Below are 14,713 nucleotides of genomic sequence, written 5' to 3'. Positions count from 1 at the left end.
TTAAAATTTTTTTTACTTTTTTGGTCATAATTTAGAATTTGAATGACAGGCTTTTAAAAATTATTTCAGTTTTGAAAATGAAAAACAAGCAGGTTCGAGTGGAGTCAAAACAAAAGATAATTTTGAGAAGTAAAAAGACGATGTTTTTTTTTCGGTTTGAACGTTTCTTAAAATTTTAATAGGTGCCTAAAAATGAATTTTTATGCGGAACTCGCACAAAAATTTTTGAACTGAACAAATCTTTATTGGAAGAGCTTGCAAAAATATATCACAACCAAGATTTTGGGCACTCAAGTGGTGAATTTTTGATCATCAAATTTGGGTCAAAATCAGAAAAAAAAGAACAAAATCTTATCACATCTATAAAACTGAATTTTACTCGTAGGGTATAAACTATTTTTGTACTTACAGTCAAAGCTACTGGAAACGAGTACCGTATATTGAAGCATTTCAAGCATGTTCTGAAGCCTATAACAGACTTCCGAAACTTGAAATTTTCAAGAGGTTGCGCAGCATATTGAGTGTGATTCTCTTACGCAGCCTCACGTGTATGTTTTTTATTCTTCACCCGTAACAATTACCGAATATCTAAACAAGTACCCACATTTCTCTGGACTCAGTTGAGTACTGGTACTATTATTCATTTTCAGATTTTTCTGGGCGACCTGGCAGAGGTTTTGGATTTTGTGGTGGAACCGCATCCATGACTAATTCGCAGATCCTTCTTCGCACGAACCATTTTTACGATTCATTTGGTGCCAGCTGGTTAGTTCTCATATTGTGTTTACTACAACAAAATGTGGCATATTCGCCAACCGAAGACAACAGAGAAACAAAAATATTTTTGGAGAAACGAGACACTACAAAGTTCAACCATTTGGTAGTGGATGAAAATCGAGGATTTGTGTTTATTGGAGCAGTAGATCTCCTCTACCAGTTAAGCTCGGATTTAAAATTGGTTGCTAGTTGGAGGCAGGATAACTTTTCTCGGAAATGCGATAACTTCAAAGATGTATCAAATGGAGTAAAAAAATCAATTGCCAGCTACAATAAAATCCTTGTTCTGGATTACACTAATTCTCGATTATTATCGTGCTGGAGCACTCGTTATGGTGTATGCAAAATATACAGCGTTGAAAATCCATTAAGAGAAATGGGTACTGTCATTAAATCGATGGTATCTCGAGATGAGAATGCTTCAACTGTTGCAATCGCAGTCGCACGTCCAGGTACACCGGGAAATACAGTATTGTACATTGGAGTCACTATTACAACTAATCAATCAAAGCTTTCAGCTATTTCTGAAGCACTTCTGCACACGTCCCCTGAATATACCTTTTCTCTGGATGGTATCACTCTTAAAGATGCTTATCAAGGAAAGTATATTATTAACTACATATACGGTTTCATTTCGGGAGATTTTATCTATTTTTTGACCACTCAAATGAAATCTACACAGCCCTCGTTGTACATATCAAAATTGATTAGGGCCTATCGAACAACTGCATTGAATAATTCCTACACAGAGATTCCAATTGAATGCTACGATGAAAAAAAAAGAAGATATAACTTAGCCCAAGCTGCATTCGTTGGAAAACCCGGTTCTAAATTGGCAGATTCGCTTGGTATTACTCCACAAGACGATGTCTTGTTTGGGATTTTTGCTCAAAGCGAAAAACAAACTGTGGGTTATGAATCGAGCAAACCAAGTAATAGAAGTGCAATGTGCATATATTCGCTGAAAGAAATGAACGAGAAGTTCACTAAAACTATCCTACGTTGCGATAATGGAACTGGGTACCGGGGACTGGAATTCATAATCCCACCATATGAAAAATGTAGCAATAACAGCCGCCCGTCCATTAATTCGTCGAACAATAATAGGCCTCTCGAAGGTAACTTTCCAGTAAAGACGAATGCTTCCATCATATTTGATACGCTTGTGACAGCTGTTCGTGCACAATCATATCCACACGATTTTACTGCTGTATTCTTGGGTACAAATACTGGCCATTTAAAGCAAATAGTGGTGGAAAACAAATCCAATGTATACGAATGCAAGGATATTGCTATTGATGAAGGATTTGCAATAAACTCAGACTTACATTTTGACTCGAAAACGGATCATTTGTACATTATGACTGAGCAGAAGCTGACCAGGATTCAGATTTCATTTCTGATTCCATCAATATCCTCATTCCAACCCACACTAGGACTCCTAGGAGAAATCATCAATATTACCATTCTAGGTAATAATTTGGCTTGTACAAGCAACGATTCCCAACATAGTATTGTAGTTGCTGGAATACCTTGTACCACTTGTCGACCTTTGGATTCGACAGAGATCGTTTGCACCATTAATACCAGCACTATAAATTTAGCAGAACGTAAAGAATACGAAGGTCCAATTGAAATTCGAGTGCATGGCATCAACAATAAATCCAAACAGAATTTTAGCATTTTTGATCCACAAATTGGAAGAATTTTTCCAACAGATGGCTCTTTGTACGGTGCTAACAAACTTATCATTTATGGTAAAAACTTTAAAGCTAAGAGTTCTGTAGATGTTTACATTGGGAATGTATCATGTTCAGTACTTCATCACGATGAAAATGAAATAAATTGTATCACTGGTCCATCTCCTGCGTTAAAAAGTAACATAGCTATAAAATTTGATGAAAATTTCCGCATTTTCAACTACACTTACAAGTATTTTGACACTGATATCGATGAAGAAGGTCATAATCTTACACTGAAAGGCATTCCTGCTGGAGGACTCATACTTTATATGCGCAATAATCTAGGGTTGAACAAAACATCAATTAGAAAATTGTTTTTTCAAGTGAATAAAAACAGTCAAACTTACAATAGTACACAATGTGAAGGAAATTCAAGTTTGTTTACCTGTTTATCACCTCGTATTCCAGAAATTGACAGCCATTCGATAGATACAAAAAACCCTCAAGTATTCAACTACATACTTATGGTATCACTCAATAGGACAAATGCTGGAACCCCTTTATTAATCAAGTCGTCCAAGTATTTTTTGTATCCAAACCCAATTTTTGAGCATTACTCCGTCACTGACTTGGATGAAAACATACGTTTTGTTATTAGAGGACGAAATATCGATAATGTTTGCGGAATAGATGATTTCATTGTGCGGGTAGGAGATGAAAATTGCAAAATATTTATGTTATCTCGAAGTGACCTGATTTGTCAGCTACAAAAATCTGCACTGAAGTATAATTATTCTGAAAATACCACCGAACTAGATTTTTTAACTGCTTATGGAAATGTTACTGTACGAATTGGGAACAATGCAGAGAAAGTTGTGCCCTATTTTAAAGCGGTTCCCATTGTCAGTACTGAAAGAGGATCCGATTGGATAATCTATGGTGTATGCTTCAGTGCTCTCATTTTTATTGTAATCGTCTTCATATTGATAAAACTACTGATTGTATATCGAAAAAAGTCCTTTGAAAGCTTGAAAATGTCGAGGGAAATGCAGCAACAAATTAACAAGATGGGTATGGATGCGATAGCGATGAGACAATGTATAAAGCAGATAGTCGTGGAGAAGAAAATTGACGTGGATGGAGGTTTAGCAAACGTATTGGTATGTATGTAGATGTACTGCATGCAAAGTAATCAAAATAAAGCCTCTATTAGAATTATTCTCACAATTATGAAATCGTTTTCAGAAATTGCCAAATATTACGATCGAGTATACGCCTGTTACTGAAACAGATGTAGAAAGTTCACCAGAGATGGAATTTTATCTACCACTAGATACCAAATGGGAATTTCCGAGGGAAAAATTGGTTTTAGGAAGATTTCTAGGTGAAGGAGAATTCGGAAGAGTTGTTCTAAGTGAAGCTTTGGGTATTATAGATGAGAATATCACCACAACTGCGGCTGTTAAAATGTTGAAAGGTATGAGAATTTCATATGTACCTACCTATTTACCTATTTGCATTGCTAGTTGCTTCAGTATTTTTAAATGATTGGATTGTGTCACGTGAAACCACCGAACGCAAGTGCAAAAAGTTTTATAATCAGCTCCGGTCTTATCAAAGTTCTGATCAGATCACATCACACATCACACACACACACACATCATTACCGACGAACTCTACCAAGATGGGACCCTAATTTCTCACATGCGTTGTTCGGACCCCTATTTTTTTTAAATATTGAAGGATGGTATAGGTTTATGTACATCTTTTCAATACCTTTAGAATTGGTTCTAAAAATAGAACAGCGTAGTTGTTGTAAATTTTCTTCAACTCTATTTTTTAAAAGTACGCATTTCACGTGCGATAACGGGACCCTAAGTGTAAGTTATATACACCTTTGTTTCAAACTTCACAGTACATGATCGGACTTCTATGTGAATGCAAGTATGAAATTTTGTATACGTTCTTGGGACATTATACACAAATAGTTATGAATTTTCGCATACGTTCTTCGGACCTAATTTGCAATGTTGCCACCTATCTTAGTCACACAAACAGAGTGTCTTATGAGCGATGCTCGGACCTATGAATACAAGTTACATTCATCAAATTTCTAACATTATGATCCAAGATTGGACTTCCATGTGTATGTAAGTATGAAATTTTATATACGTTGGTTGGACTTGTATAATGACTTCCATGTGTTTTCAATTTTTTTTTTGTTCAACATTTTGATGTATTGCACCTTTGAAGACATTGGCCTACTTTTTAAATTTTTTGGAGTCCATTAAATCAGGTTTTTGCGTTTGATTTAGAATAAAATAACATTTGCATTTACATACTCGTATGTAGCAGTTGTTTAGCGACCTTTGCAAAAATTTTAGTGTTTTTCCTGAACCATATTGAGCTTTTGAATGCGATAACCTTCTTTTGAATTTATGCAGGTCAATTTTTATCAAACTTTTGCATTTCTTACGACAGGGGGACGCTAATGGCAGATGTGAAAAGGTTTTCCGACGACTTTTGCGAATATTTATGGGAAAAGCATTTCCATCTCAATTTAAATGCGCAAGCTCGATTTAAAGGGGTCTGAAAAATTTAAATCACTCGCAAAGGTCGTCGAATTACCTTTACACACCTGCCAGAGCGTTTCTATCTCAATTCAAATGCAAAAGTCTGATTAAAAAATTACAATGGTTAGTCAAAGGCAGAAAAAAAATACAAACTCCCACGAAATTACTCGAGTAACCAGAGATGAGGCGATTAGAATCGCGGATCAATTTTGAATCGCATTCAGAATTGAAATTTTACTGGAACTGGAAGACCAAAGTTTACTCTGTACTCCACTATTAACAAGCTGTAAAATCCACTGCAGATGGGTTCAAGTCAATTTGGAGCCTCCTGCCACTTTTGGAAAATTTTTAGAACCTTCAGCACATTTTTGAAACTTGAAATTTCAACAAAATTTCATAAAATGGAGTTAGAGAACCAAAATTTTATCAGTTCAACTTTGGAAATATTTTTTTTAGTCGAAGTAAAATTTTCCAACGCTTTGATTTGATTTTAATTAGCTGTGTTGCTTCGATTTCGGAAATTGCTTTCTGAAATCGAAGCAACACAGCTAATTAAAATCACATCAAAGCGTTAGAAAATTTTACTAGAACTAAAAAAAATTTGATAATTCCTGGAGCCTCCAGTAGATTTTTGAAACTCGAAATCTCTCCAAAATTTCATTGAATGGAGATGGAAAACCGAAATTTACTTTGCACCGACTTTAGGTGCGGGTTCAAGTCATTTTGGAGCCTCCAGTGAATTTTTTTAAATTACTGGAGTCTCCACCAGATTTTTAAAACTTGAACTTCCACGAAATTTCATCAAATGGAGTTAGAAAGCCGAACTTAATTCCGCAAACTAATTTCAGGTAGCTACGAAACCAACTGCAGGAGAATTTCAAGTAGTTTTGTAGCCTCCAGTGACTTTTTGAAAATTACTGAAGCCTCCAGTAAATGTTTGAAACTTGAAAATTTCCACAAAATCACATCGAATGTAGATAGAAAGTCGAAGGGTTCAAGTGATTTTGGAGCCTTCAGCGACTTTTTTAAAATTTCTCGAGTCTCCAGCACATTTTTAAAACTTGAAATTTTCACATATCTAATTTTATCAAATGTTTTCACATACTTTTATCAAATGGTGTTTGATAGCCGAAATTTTCAATACGATATAAAGTGGACTGCAGTGGTTTCAAGTGGTTTAAAAATTATCAGCTACTTTTTGAAAATTTCAATTTTCCAAAAAACGCCATAAAACCCGTTCAAATAATCTGAAGCTTGCTTGTGGGCGAGTAGTTGCTTGTTAATAACCTTGACCGATAAAGTGCTTAGGTACCCGTTATTTTTTTTTAAAATCGGCATCGCGTATCCTGAATAAAACGTATGTATTTTTGTGAAGCAATTTATTCGATTTCTCACTTCTTTGAAAATTAAAAAATTCACTCTTCCTCTTTGGTTTGAGGTAAAAAGATACAATTCAGTTGACATCCTATTTTTGGTATTTCTCCAAAGTAGATTGCTGGTAATTTCAATCCATTTTGGAGCCTTCTGCGCTTTTTTGAAAACTTGAGTTCTTTAATAAATGCCACAAAATCTGCCCGAATCGATAGTGCGTACTGCGCAAAGTGAATTTCGGCTTTCCAACTCCATTAGTTTCAAAAATCTCCCGGGGGCTACAGTAATTTCTAAAAAGTCGCTGGAAGCTCCAAACGATCGGAAATCTACCTGCAGTTGACTTCGTGGCGTATTGAAATTAGTTTGCAGGATGAAGTTTGGTTGTGATGAAATTTCACGGAAGTTCAAGTTTCATACATCTGCTGAAGGCTCCAGAACCAGTCAAAACTGTTTGAAACATTTTCCAATCGATTTGGCTGGTCAAAAATAGGTTACCTATCCCAAATTTCAGTTTTCTACATCAATTTGATTTTCCCTTTCATTTGTGGCCTAAATTCGATTTTCAAAAATTCACCAAAAATCGAAAAGGGCGCGGCACTTGAAATTTTTGACAGGTGTTAAATTTTTGCCTGCTCATTAATTTGATCTACCATTGTACGGTTCATAAAATTATGTGCAAGTCCACTGTTGGAACGCAATGGCCACTTTTTTGAGGACAAGGGCTAGAAATGTTTCTTAGAACTCCCCCTTTAAGAATAAAATTGCGTGGGAGGATTAGCAGGGATGCTGAATAGATCGTTATGCGGGCCCCCCAACTATTAGGCAGCTTCAACTTTTGGAAATTGCTTTTAACAGTCTGGACAGTTATGATAACTTACGACGAATCAATTTTGAAAAAAGTTGTCTGTAGGATTTTGAAAAATTTGATAGAGCTGCTTTGCATTTGAAAATTGTTTTTCTTTCTCGTAATATAATTTCTGTGATTTTTGAGTGAAATTTTCAAAACGTGTGTTCAATATACGTAGTGACGGTGTCTGGACTTGGTTATAACATGTTGTGTGTTTGCCGTTGATTTCAGTGGCAACGTTGCAATACAAGTCCGAACATGGTATGCAGAGTTAGACAAAAATAAGGTCCGAACAACGTATAAGTAAATTCATATTACTTACACCCGCTGCAGTGGTTCCATGTGTATATCAAGTTGAGTGTATCAGCTAAAAAAACGTCATGTGTTCTATACGTTCTGGGTACTTTTTACATGAACCACTTTTGATAATTTTCCCATGGCTAAAATTACTCGTAGATCACGAAAAAATAGTTAAAACGTTGTTCGGACCTACCTAAAGTCCGAACAACGTTTTGGGTCCGAACAACGCACGTGAAATTTCAAGGGTGTGGCCGAACAACGTATAGTTTGTAAACCCACACACACACACACACACACACACACACACATCATTACCTTTTTATCTATCAAGATACGAATTTTTGAAAGCTTGTACTTACCCTCACTTCACTGGGGCTTCGTTGTTTCTTTTCTAGATTGAACATTGAATAAAAATTATTAGGTAAGTAGGTACCTAAGCATTAAAATAGAAAAATGTTTGAACAAGCAACATACACACTTCTTACCTCGCTTTTGTTCTCGCTTTGCTCATTTCTGTTTACTTTTCTTTTTAAAATTTGAAATTTTCAAAACCCCAACATTCATTTTCTACAATTTTGAAGCCAAAAACAATTTTTTTAAATGTGCCAATTTTTTTATCTTTTTGTAACTGAAAACAGTGAAAACCCCCAAATTTGAAGCTTTAGAAAATTCAAAAAAGGGAGCTAAAAATTTGACGTCTAGTTTTGTCCCTATAATTTGATCACATTAGATCTGTTAAAACCTGATCAGAACCGAACATTAACACAAGAGCGCATACCAATCAGTTGAAATTCACTTTTATAGAAACTCATTCCGATGCAGATATGATTGATTTAGTATCAGAAATGGAAATCATGAAACTAATTGGAATCCACCCCAATATTTTACGTTTGCTCGGATGCTGCACTCAAAATGGTCCATTGCTGGTTATCACAGAATATGCAGCTCATGGAAACCTACAATGCTTTCTTCGCAAACATCTTCCATCTAAAAATTTTAAAACAGCTGCAAGCGAGCTATCTCAGAGAACTTTGACTACCTTTGGTCTTCAAGTGGCTCAAGGGATGGAATACTTATCTTCTATGAAAGTAATAAACACTTCTTCACTGAATTAGAAATTTTCAGTCATTTATTTGTACGTAGCAGGCGGCAAATCTTTTCAGTCAAAATTAATTTTCACTCGAAACGGACACTTCTATTACGTGAACCTGTTTGTGCGACATAAGTACCTGATCGTCCTTCTTCAATAATTTCAGTGTGTACATCGTGATCTTGCTGCACGAAATATTTTAGTATCAAAAAACTTGGTTTTGAAGATAGCTGATTTTGGACTAGCCAGAGATATTAGAGAAAAAGACTATTACAGAAAAAAAACAGGAGGCAGGCTCCCAGTAAAATGGATGGCACCAGAAGCACTGCATCATAACCTGTATACAACTCAGTCCGATGTGTAAGTTGAATGCTTTCAAAATTCATGACCAGCGAAAATCCAACAGAATTCTTTTTTTTTCTGTTAGATATAGTTAGTTAGGTAGGTAGGTAGGTAGGTATTGACGTTTTTGCTTTTGCTAATTCATCATTGATTTCTTTCAGGTGGTCATTTGGTATATTCCTTTGGGAAGTTGTGACTTTGGGTAGCATACCTTATCCCACATTCACCAACATGGAGGAATTGGTTCAAGCTTTAGATGATGGGTATCGCATGAAGAAGCCGCCGAATTGCTCCATGAAGATGTATGTTTTACATTTCAAACAACTACATACTTACTTATATGAAATATTTTACATTGAAGACCCTTTTATTGTGCTATCAATATGAATACTTGGGGGGGAAAAGTCCCATCACTCCAACAAGATAATCGCCACATTGCCAAGTTGTCCAACTTCAATGTGTATTTATTATTTTTTTTGGATTAAACCCCTCAGTGTCTCCCCAGCGCCCATTTTGAAAAATGTACGTGCTCACGACTTCTTTAGAGATGAGTTTCTTTTTCAAGATTATTTTGTTGTAAAAAAGAAAATATGCGCTTTTATTTTGAATGTATATAAGTACCTAATACGTACCTATACCTATTGAATTAGGAAGTTTTGACGCTTGATTGACAAGTATGTACTGATTTCGAGTTTTCTGTGTATTTTATTCACCCCTTTCTTTTCCCTCCCTCCTTTCCCAAGACTATTCGTGAAACATGAGGAATTCGGACTTACACCTAATTATTCCCATGTAATGTGACTTCAGGTACAGAATTATGCGTGAATGTTGGAATTACTCATCAGAAGACCGACCCACATTTTCAATTATTGTGGAAAATTTGGAAGAAATGTTGTCCAGTGATTATGATAATGAAGTAATGAGCCACGTTTACCGAAATAATTATGTACCTACTCATTCAGTTTTATGCTTATGTTGGATTTCATTAATCATTGAAAATTCTGTCAATTTGAACAGATGTATGAAGAACCTGTTTCACGTGAGCCAAAATTGAGCAATATCGACACCATTGAAATTGTTAATGAAGCTACAGAAGCAGATTATTTATTAGGATAATTTTATTTGTTTTAAACTAAAATAGTAAATAGTTAGTTGTAATGGGGCTTCCTAATGTAATATTTTTGTAAGACCATGGTTGTAAATAAAATAAATGAGGTATGAAATAACACACTTTTAATTACACGAGTATAATTAGGTAATTACCCATTTAAAATAATGTGCATTGTGCATGTAATAAGGGTGAATTGCAAAAAAAAACCGGAGTGTTAAACGATTTTGACCAATTGAAGAAACCATCATTTTGAATGCAATGGTGCCAATTTTTTGGTAATTTATTACGAATTTAAAAAAAAAAATATGATAGTTACGTTTTGAGCCCTAAAATCCATAGATATTTAACTGATACTATAAAACAATAATAATTCCAAACACAAGCGCCAAGTCGAGGTAGCATAAGCAGAGTACAACGAGAACTCCACAAAAGGACATCACGTTCAAGTATTTACTCGTTGACAGCGAATTTAACAGCTTAAGCGATGCATATGACACATTTCAATGATGAATGACAACACCGTTTTCCAAAGTACAGCCTCCTTTTATGGGGGAAAATTGTCGTTTTTCGTTCGCTTTCCACGTTGCGCTGTTTTCTTCGCCGGTAGATATAATGCAATTTTCGTACTCTTGTGTATGGGCCGAGTCTCTTTTTTGGGTAATTTTTTTCCAAACTGGGATTCTCCGTCTCTCTCTGTTTCGTTATTAAAAAGCCAAAGGTTTTGTTATCATTAATCATTTTACGCGGGCGTATTTTATTTTTTTCTCTCTCCCAGTTGACCACATGCTAGCAAAAAGCTAGCGTTTTATTCGCGTTTTGATAAGTTGCTAGCAATTTACTCGCTTTTTGTGGCCAGCAATAATTATCTCGCTAAAAGTAAGCGATTTTCTTGCAGTTTTTCGCTAGCAAATTCAATTCTAGCAATTTTCGAGCTGTTTTCCAGCGACTCTCAGCTAGCTTTTACTTCACTTTAACTTGCTCGCCTTATGCTAGCGTATTACTGGCGGATACTTGCTCGCAATTCTATGCTAGGACAGTTCAAGCAATATTCTCGCATATCTCAGCTAGCTTTTACTTCACTTCATACATGCTCGCCTGATGCTAGCGTATCACTGATGGATACTTGCTTGCAATTCTATGCCAAGAAAGTTCAAGCGATAATCTCGCATATCTCAGCTAGCTTTTGCCTCACTCTATACCTGCTCGCTTAATGCCAGCGTATCACTGACTAATATGTACCTGCTCACAGTTTTATGATAGGAAACTTCAGGTAATATTCTTGCATCTCTGAGCTAGCATTTACTTAGCCATCTGGCTCTAGAAAAATGTAAGCATATCTCTAGTTTCTGCATCTGGTGACTTGGCGTTTTCTTTGTAGTCAAATGATAGGAACGTGATACCAGATCTTACGCATTTCTCACCAATAAACCTTTTTCTGCGTTATTTATTGTAGCAAAATGCGAGCAAGTATCTTTTCCATCCCTCAGCGCGCATACAAAAATCATTAAAAATATTCCTGCATATGACAATAAGAGTAATTGCACCCCCCCCCCCCCGATCTTCCGGGGTAACTTTTTTCTTAAAGGGGACAACAAAATTTCATCAAATGGACATGGAAAGCTGTAGTTTACTCTACACTCCAATTTTAACACCCTCTGAAGACGACTTCAGGTGGGGTGAGTTCAAGTCATTTTAGAGCCTCCAGTAGGCTTTTGAAACTTGAAATTCCCACAACATTAATTTATCAATTGGAGTTGGCAGTTGGCAAGCTGAAATTTACTTCGCGGGTTTCAAATGGTTTTGAAGCTTCCAGCTACTTTTAGGAAATTCCAATTTTCCAAAAAATGCCATACAACCTTCGAAAATTCGCTGGAGGCTCCAAAAGAACTTGAAATCCACAAGCAGTCGACTTCCTTCGTAGCGTATTAAAATTAGTTTGCAGAATGAATTTCGACTCTCCATCTCAGTTTGATGAAATTTTGTGAAAATTTAAAGTTTCAAAAATCTGCTGGAGGCTTCAGGAATTTTCAAAGAGTCGCTGGAGGCTCCAAAACGACTTGAAATTCACCTGCAGTACTTCGTAGCGTATTGAAATTTGTTTTCAGAATAAATTTGAGCTTTACAACTTCAATTTGAGTTTCAAAAATCTGCTGGAGGCTCCAGAACTGCTCAAAACAAGTTGAAACCGTTTCCCATCGATTTGGCATGTCGAAAATAGGGTATATCCCAAATTTCAGGTTTCTTGGTCAATTTGGTAAAATTTTGATTTTTTCTCACATTTTGGCCAAAATTTGATTTTTGAAAATTCACCAAAAATCGAAAAAGGTACTTTACCACTTGAAATTTTGACAGGTGATGAATTTTTGCATGATCTTTCGATCTACGTTTGTAAGGTTTGAAAAAATTCGTGCACGTCCTATGTTGAAACGCGAAATCTGCTATTTCGGCTGACCTTTCAATCAAAATTGCCGCCATTTTGTAAGTAAAGCCAATTTTTTTTCAGCAAGTTTGCTTTAAAATGTTCCTTAGGATGTCCCCTTTAAGGAAAAAGTTGTCCTGGAGGATCGGCAGGGGATTACTCCCATTGCCGTGGACTAAAATGTTGTTCAAATGTTTTTGAAATTTTTCATTTTCATGGTTTGTTTGATACTTTATTTTCAAATTTTAAATTTTGACAATTTTTCTATTAAAAAAAAAAAAACTTCATTTTTTATTTAATAAAGAGATTTTTCAACCTAAGCACTAGCATAATGCTAGCAAATTGCTAGCGTCGATCTCTCTCATGGTATAGTTTGCTACTCTTAGATAAAGTGTGTCATCAAGTTGAATATAAGCTCAAGGTGGTATCTTGTTGAAAAGTAAGAAGAGTGACATCACTCTTCTTATACTGTCCCAAGATGCTAGCGTTATGCTAGCTCTGAGCTGGGACAGTCGCCTAATTTTTGGAATTTCCTGGAAAACTATCACCTGTTAAAGGTAAACACCAAGAATTTAAAAAAATTAATTAATAGTAATTACTTTTACTGATCAAAGTTTTTCTACGCTAGCAAAATGCTAGCTTCTTGCTAGCATAATTTGCGCTAGCGTAAATGGTGCCGGAATATGAGACACTTTTTGCAAAAATTGCTAGCAAATCAGTCGCGATTTAGTCGCATGTACGTAGCAGAATGCAGAGCAAAGTGCCAACAAAATGCTAGCTTTTTGCTAGCTTTGTGCCAGCTACGTGCAAGCTATTTGTGCGCAATTCTGCTACTCTAATGCGACCTAATCGCAACTGATTTGCTAGAATTTTTTTAAAAAAGTGTCTCAAATTCCGGCACCATTTACGCTAGCACAAAATTTGCTAGCATTTGGTCAACTGGGCTAACTAGAGACTATGGTATAGTACACGGCGTATTTTAATAGATTGTTTTTTCATTTTTAGTATTTTTCATTCGTGTCTTTTTTCGTTTTTCGAGTTTTTTTTTAAACCGAAAAAAAATGTGAAGTTATTTTGAAATTAAAAAATAAAAATTCACGAATGTAGGAATTAGGTTATCGAACTAAATATGTAAATATACCCACTTGAAAATGCGGTCATATGGTTTACTATTAGCAGAATTACACAAACAACATAATACGAGTATATAATGTATTGCCATTCTAGAAGCACGTAGGCAACTAATTCTACATTAGGAAGCGATAATTTGCATCTACACATTATAAGGAACTACATACTTGTAAAATGTTTTTCTTATCCATGAATTTAGATTTTGTAATCCATCAGCCAGCTCATTTAGAACAACTGAAGAAGATATACATTTGATGAACAAACTGTTTTCAAAAATATTTTCCTTGATCAAAATTGTAGATCTTGACTTTTGGCATAGATGGGGGGGAGGGTATAAGAAGGGTTAATTAACGTTTCTAGCTGAATTAGAGTAAATGGTGATGTCATTTTCTTCAAAATCATAAGGAACGAAGAAGAAAACGTGAAATTGTTCTGAAACAAATAGGTTCTTCTTACCTTCTTACTATCAATTCTTTCTTACTTAAAAATTTTCAAAAATGCGAAAAAATTAATACGAAATTGAAATAATTTTTGGTGACGACCAAAATCAAATTTTGGAGCTAACTTGCATGGTCTCCAAATTATGAAATTTTAATTTGATTTTCACAGTTTGTATGGCCTTTAAGTTACAAAATTTCAAATAGAATATGAAAAATTGCATGGCACTCAAATTACGAAATTTCAAATCAAATTTTAGAAATTAAATAGCCTTTGAGTTACAAAATTCAAAATTGATTTTTGGAGCCTGCATGGCCTTAAAATTACAAAATTTCAAATCAATTTTTAAAGTTTGCAGAGTCTTTGAATTATTAAATTTCAAAATTTGAATTTTGGAGCTTACATTGCCTCCAAATTACGAAATTTCAATAAATTTTTGAATTTTTCGTGGTCTCCAAATCTCTAAATTTGAAATCGTTTTTCGTTATTCAAATGGCCTCCAAACCATGGAAAAGCGAGTCAATTTTTGAAGTTTACATGACTTCCTGCAAAACTAAAAAAATTTTGATTGATTTTTGAAGCCCGTATGACCTCTAATTTACGAAATTTCAATTCACATTTTGGTGGTTTGG

At 35.2% G+C, this 14,713-nt stretch overlaps 1 protein-coding gene across 1 annotated transcript; it reads left to right on the top strand.

Annotated features, from left to right (window-relative positions):
- The first annotated feature begins 656 nt into the window (after positions 1-656).
- Positions 657-10,202, top strand: LOC135844321 (hepatocyte growth factor receptor-like). Its single transcript, XM_065362484.1, has 7 exons — positions 657-3,619; positions 3,705-3,936; positions 8,355-8,638; positions 8,807-9,000; positions 9,144-9,284; positions 9,790-9,898; positions 10,000-10,202. Exons 1-7 carry the CDS (start codon positions 704-706, stop codon positions 10,096-10,098), a joined length of 3,975 nt encoding a protein of 1,324 aa, XP_065218556.1. The 5' UTR covers positions 657-703; the 3' UTR covers positions 10,099-10,202.
- Positions 10,203-14,713: the final 4,511 nt, after the last annotated feature.

This window comes from Planococcus citri, chromosome 4 (genome assembly GCF_950023065.1).
Source record: "Planococcus citri chromosome 4, ihPlaCitr1.1, whole genome shotgun sequence".
Taxonomy (NCBI): Eukaryota; Metazoa; Arthropoda; class Insecta; order Hemiptera; family Pseudococcidae; genus Planococcus; species Planococcus citri.
This window is presented reverse-complemented; position numbering and strand designations above follow the sequence as displayed.

Excerpts from the sequence above, each read along its gene's own strand:
- LOC135844321 (XM_065362484.1), top strand. The coding sequence starts at position 704 with ATGACTAATTCGCAGATCCTTCTTCGCACGAACCATTTTTACGATTCA. Across the intron at positions 8,639-8,806 it reads AATACTTATCTTCTATGAAA|TGTGTACATCGTGATCTTGC; the intron begins GTAATAAACACT and ends CAATAATTTCAG. Across the intron at positions 9,899-9,999 it reads CCAGTGATTATGATAATGAA|ATGTATGAAGAACCTGTTTC; the intron begins GTAATGAGCCAC and ends CAATTTGAACAG.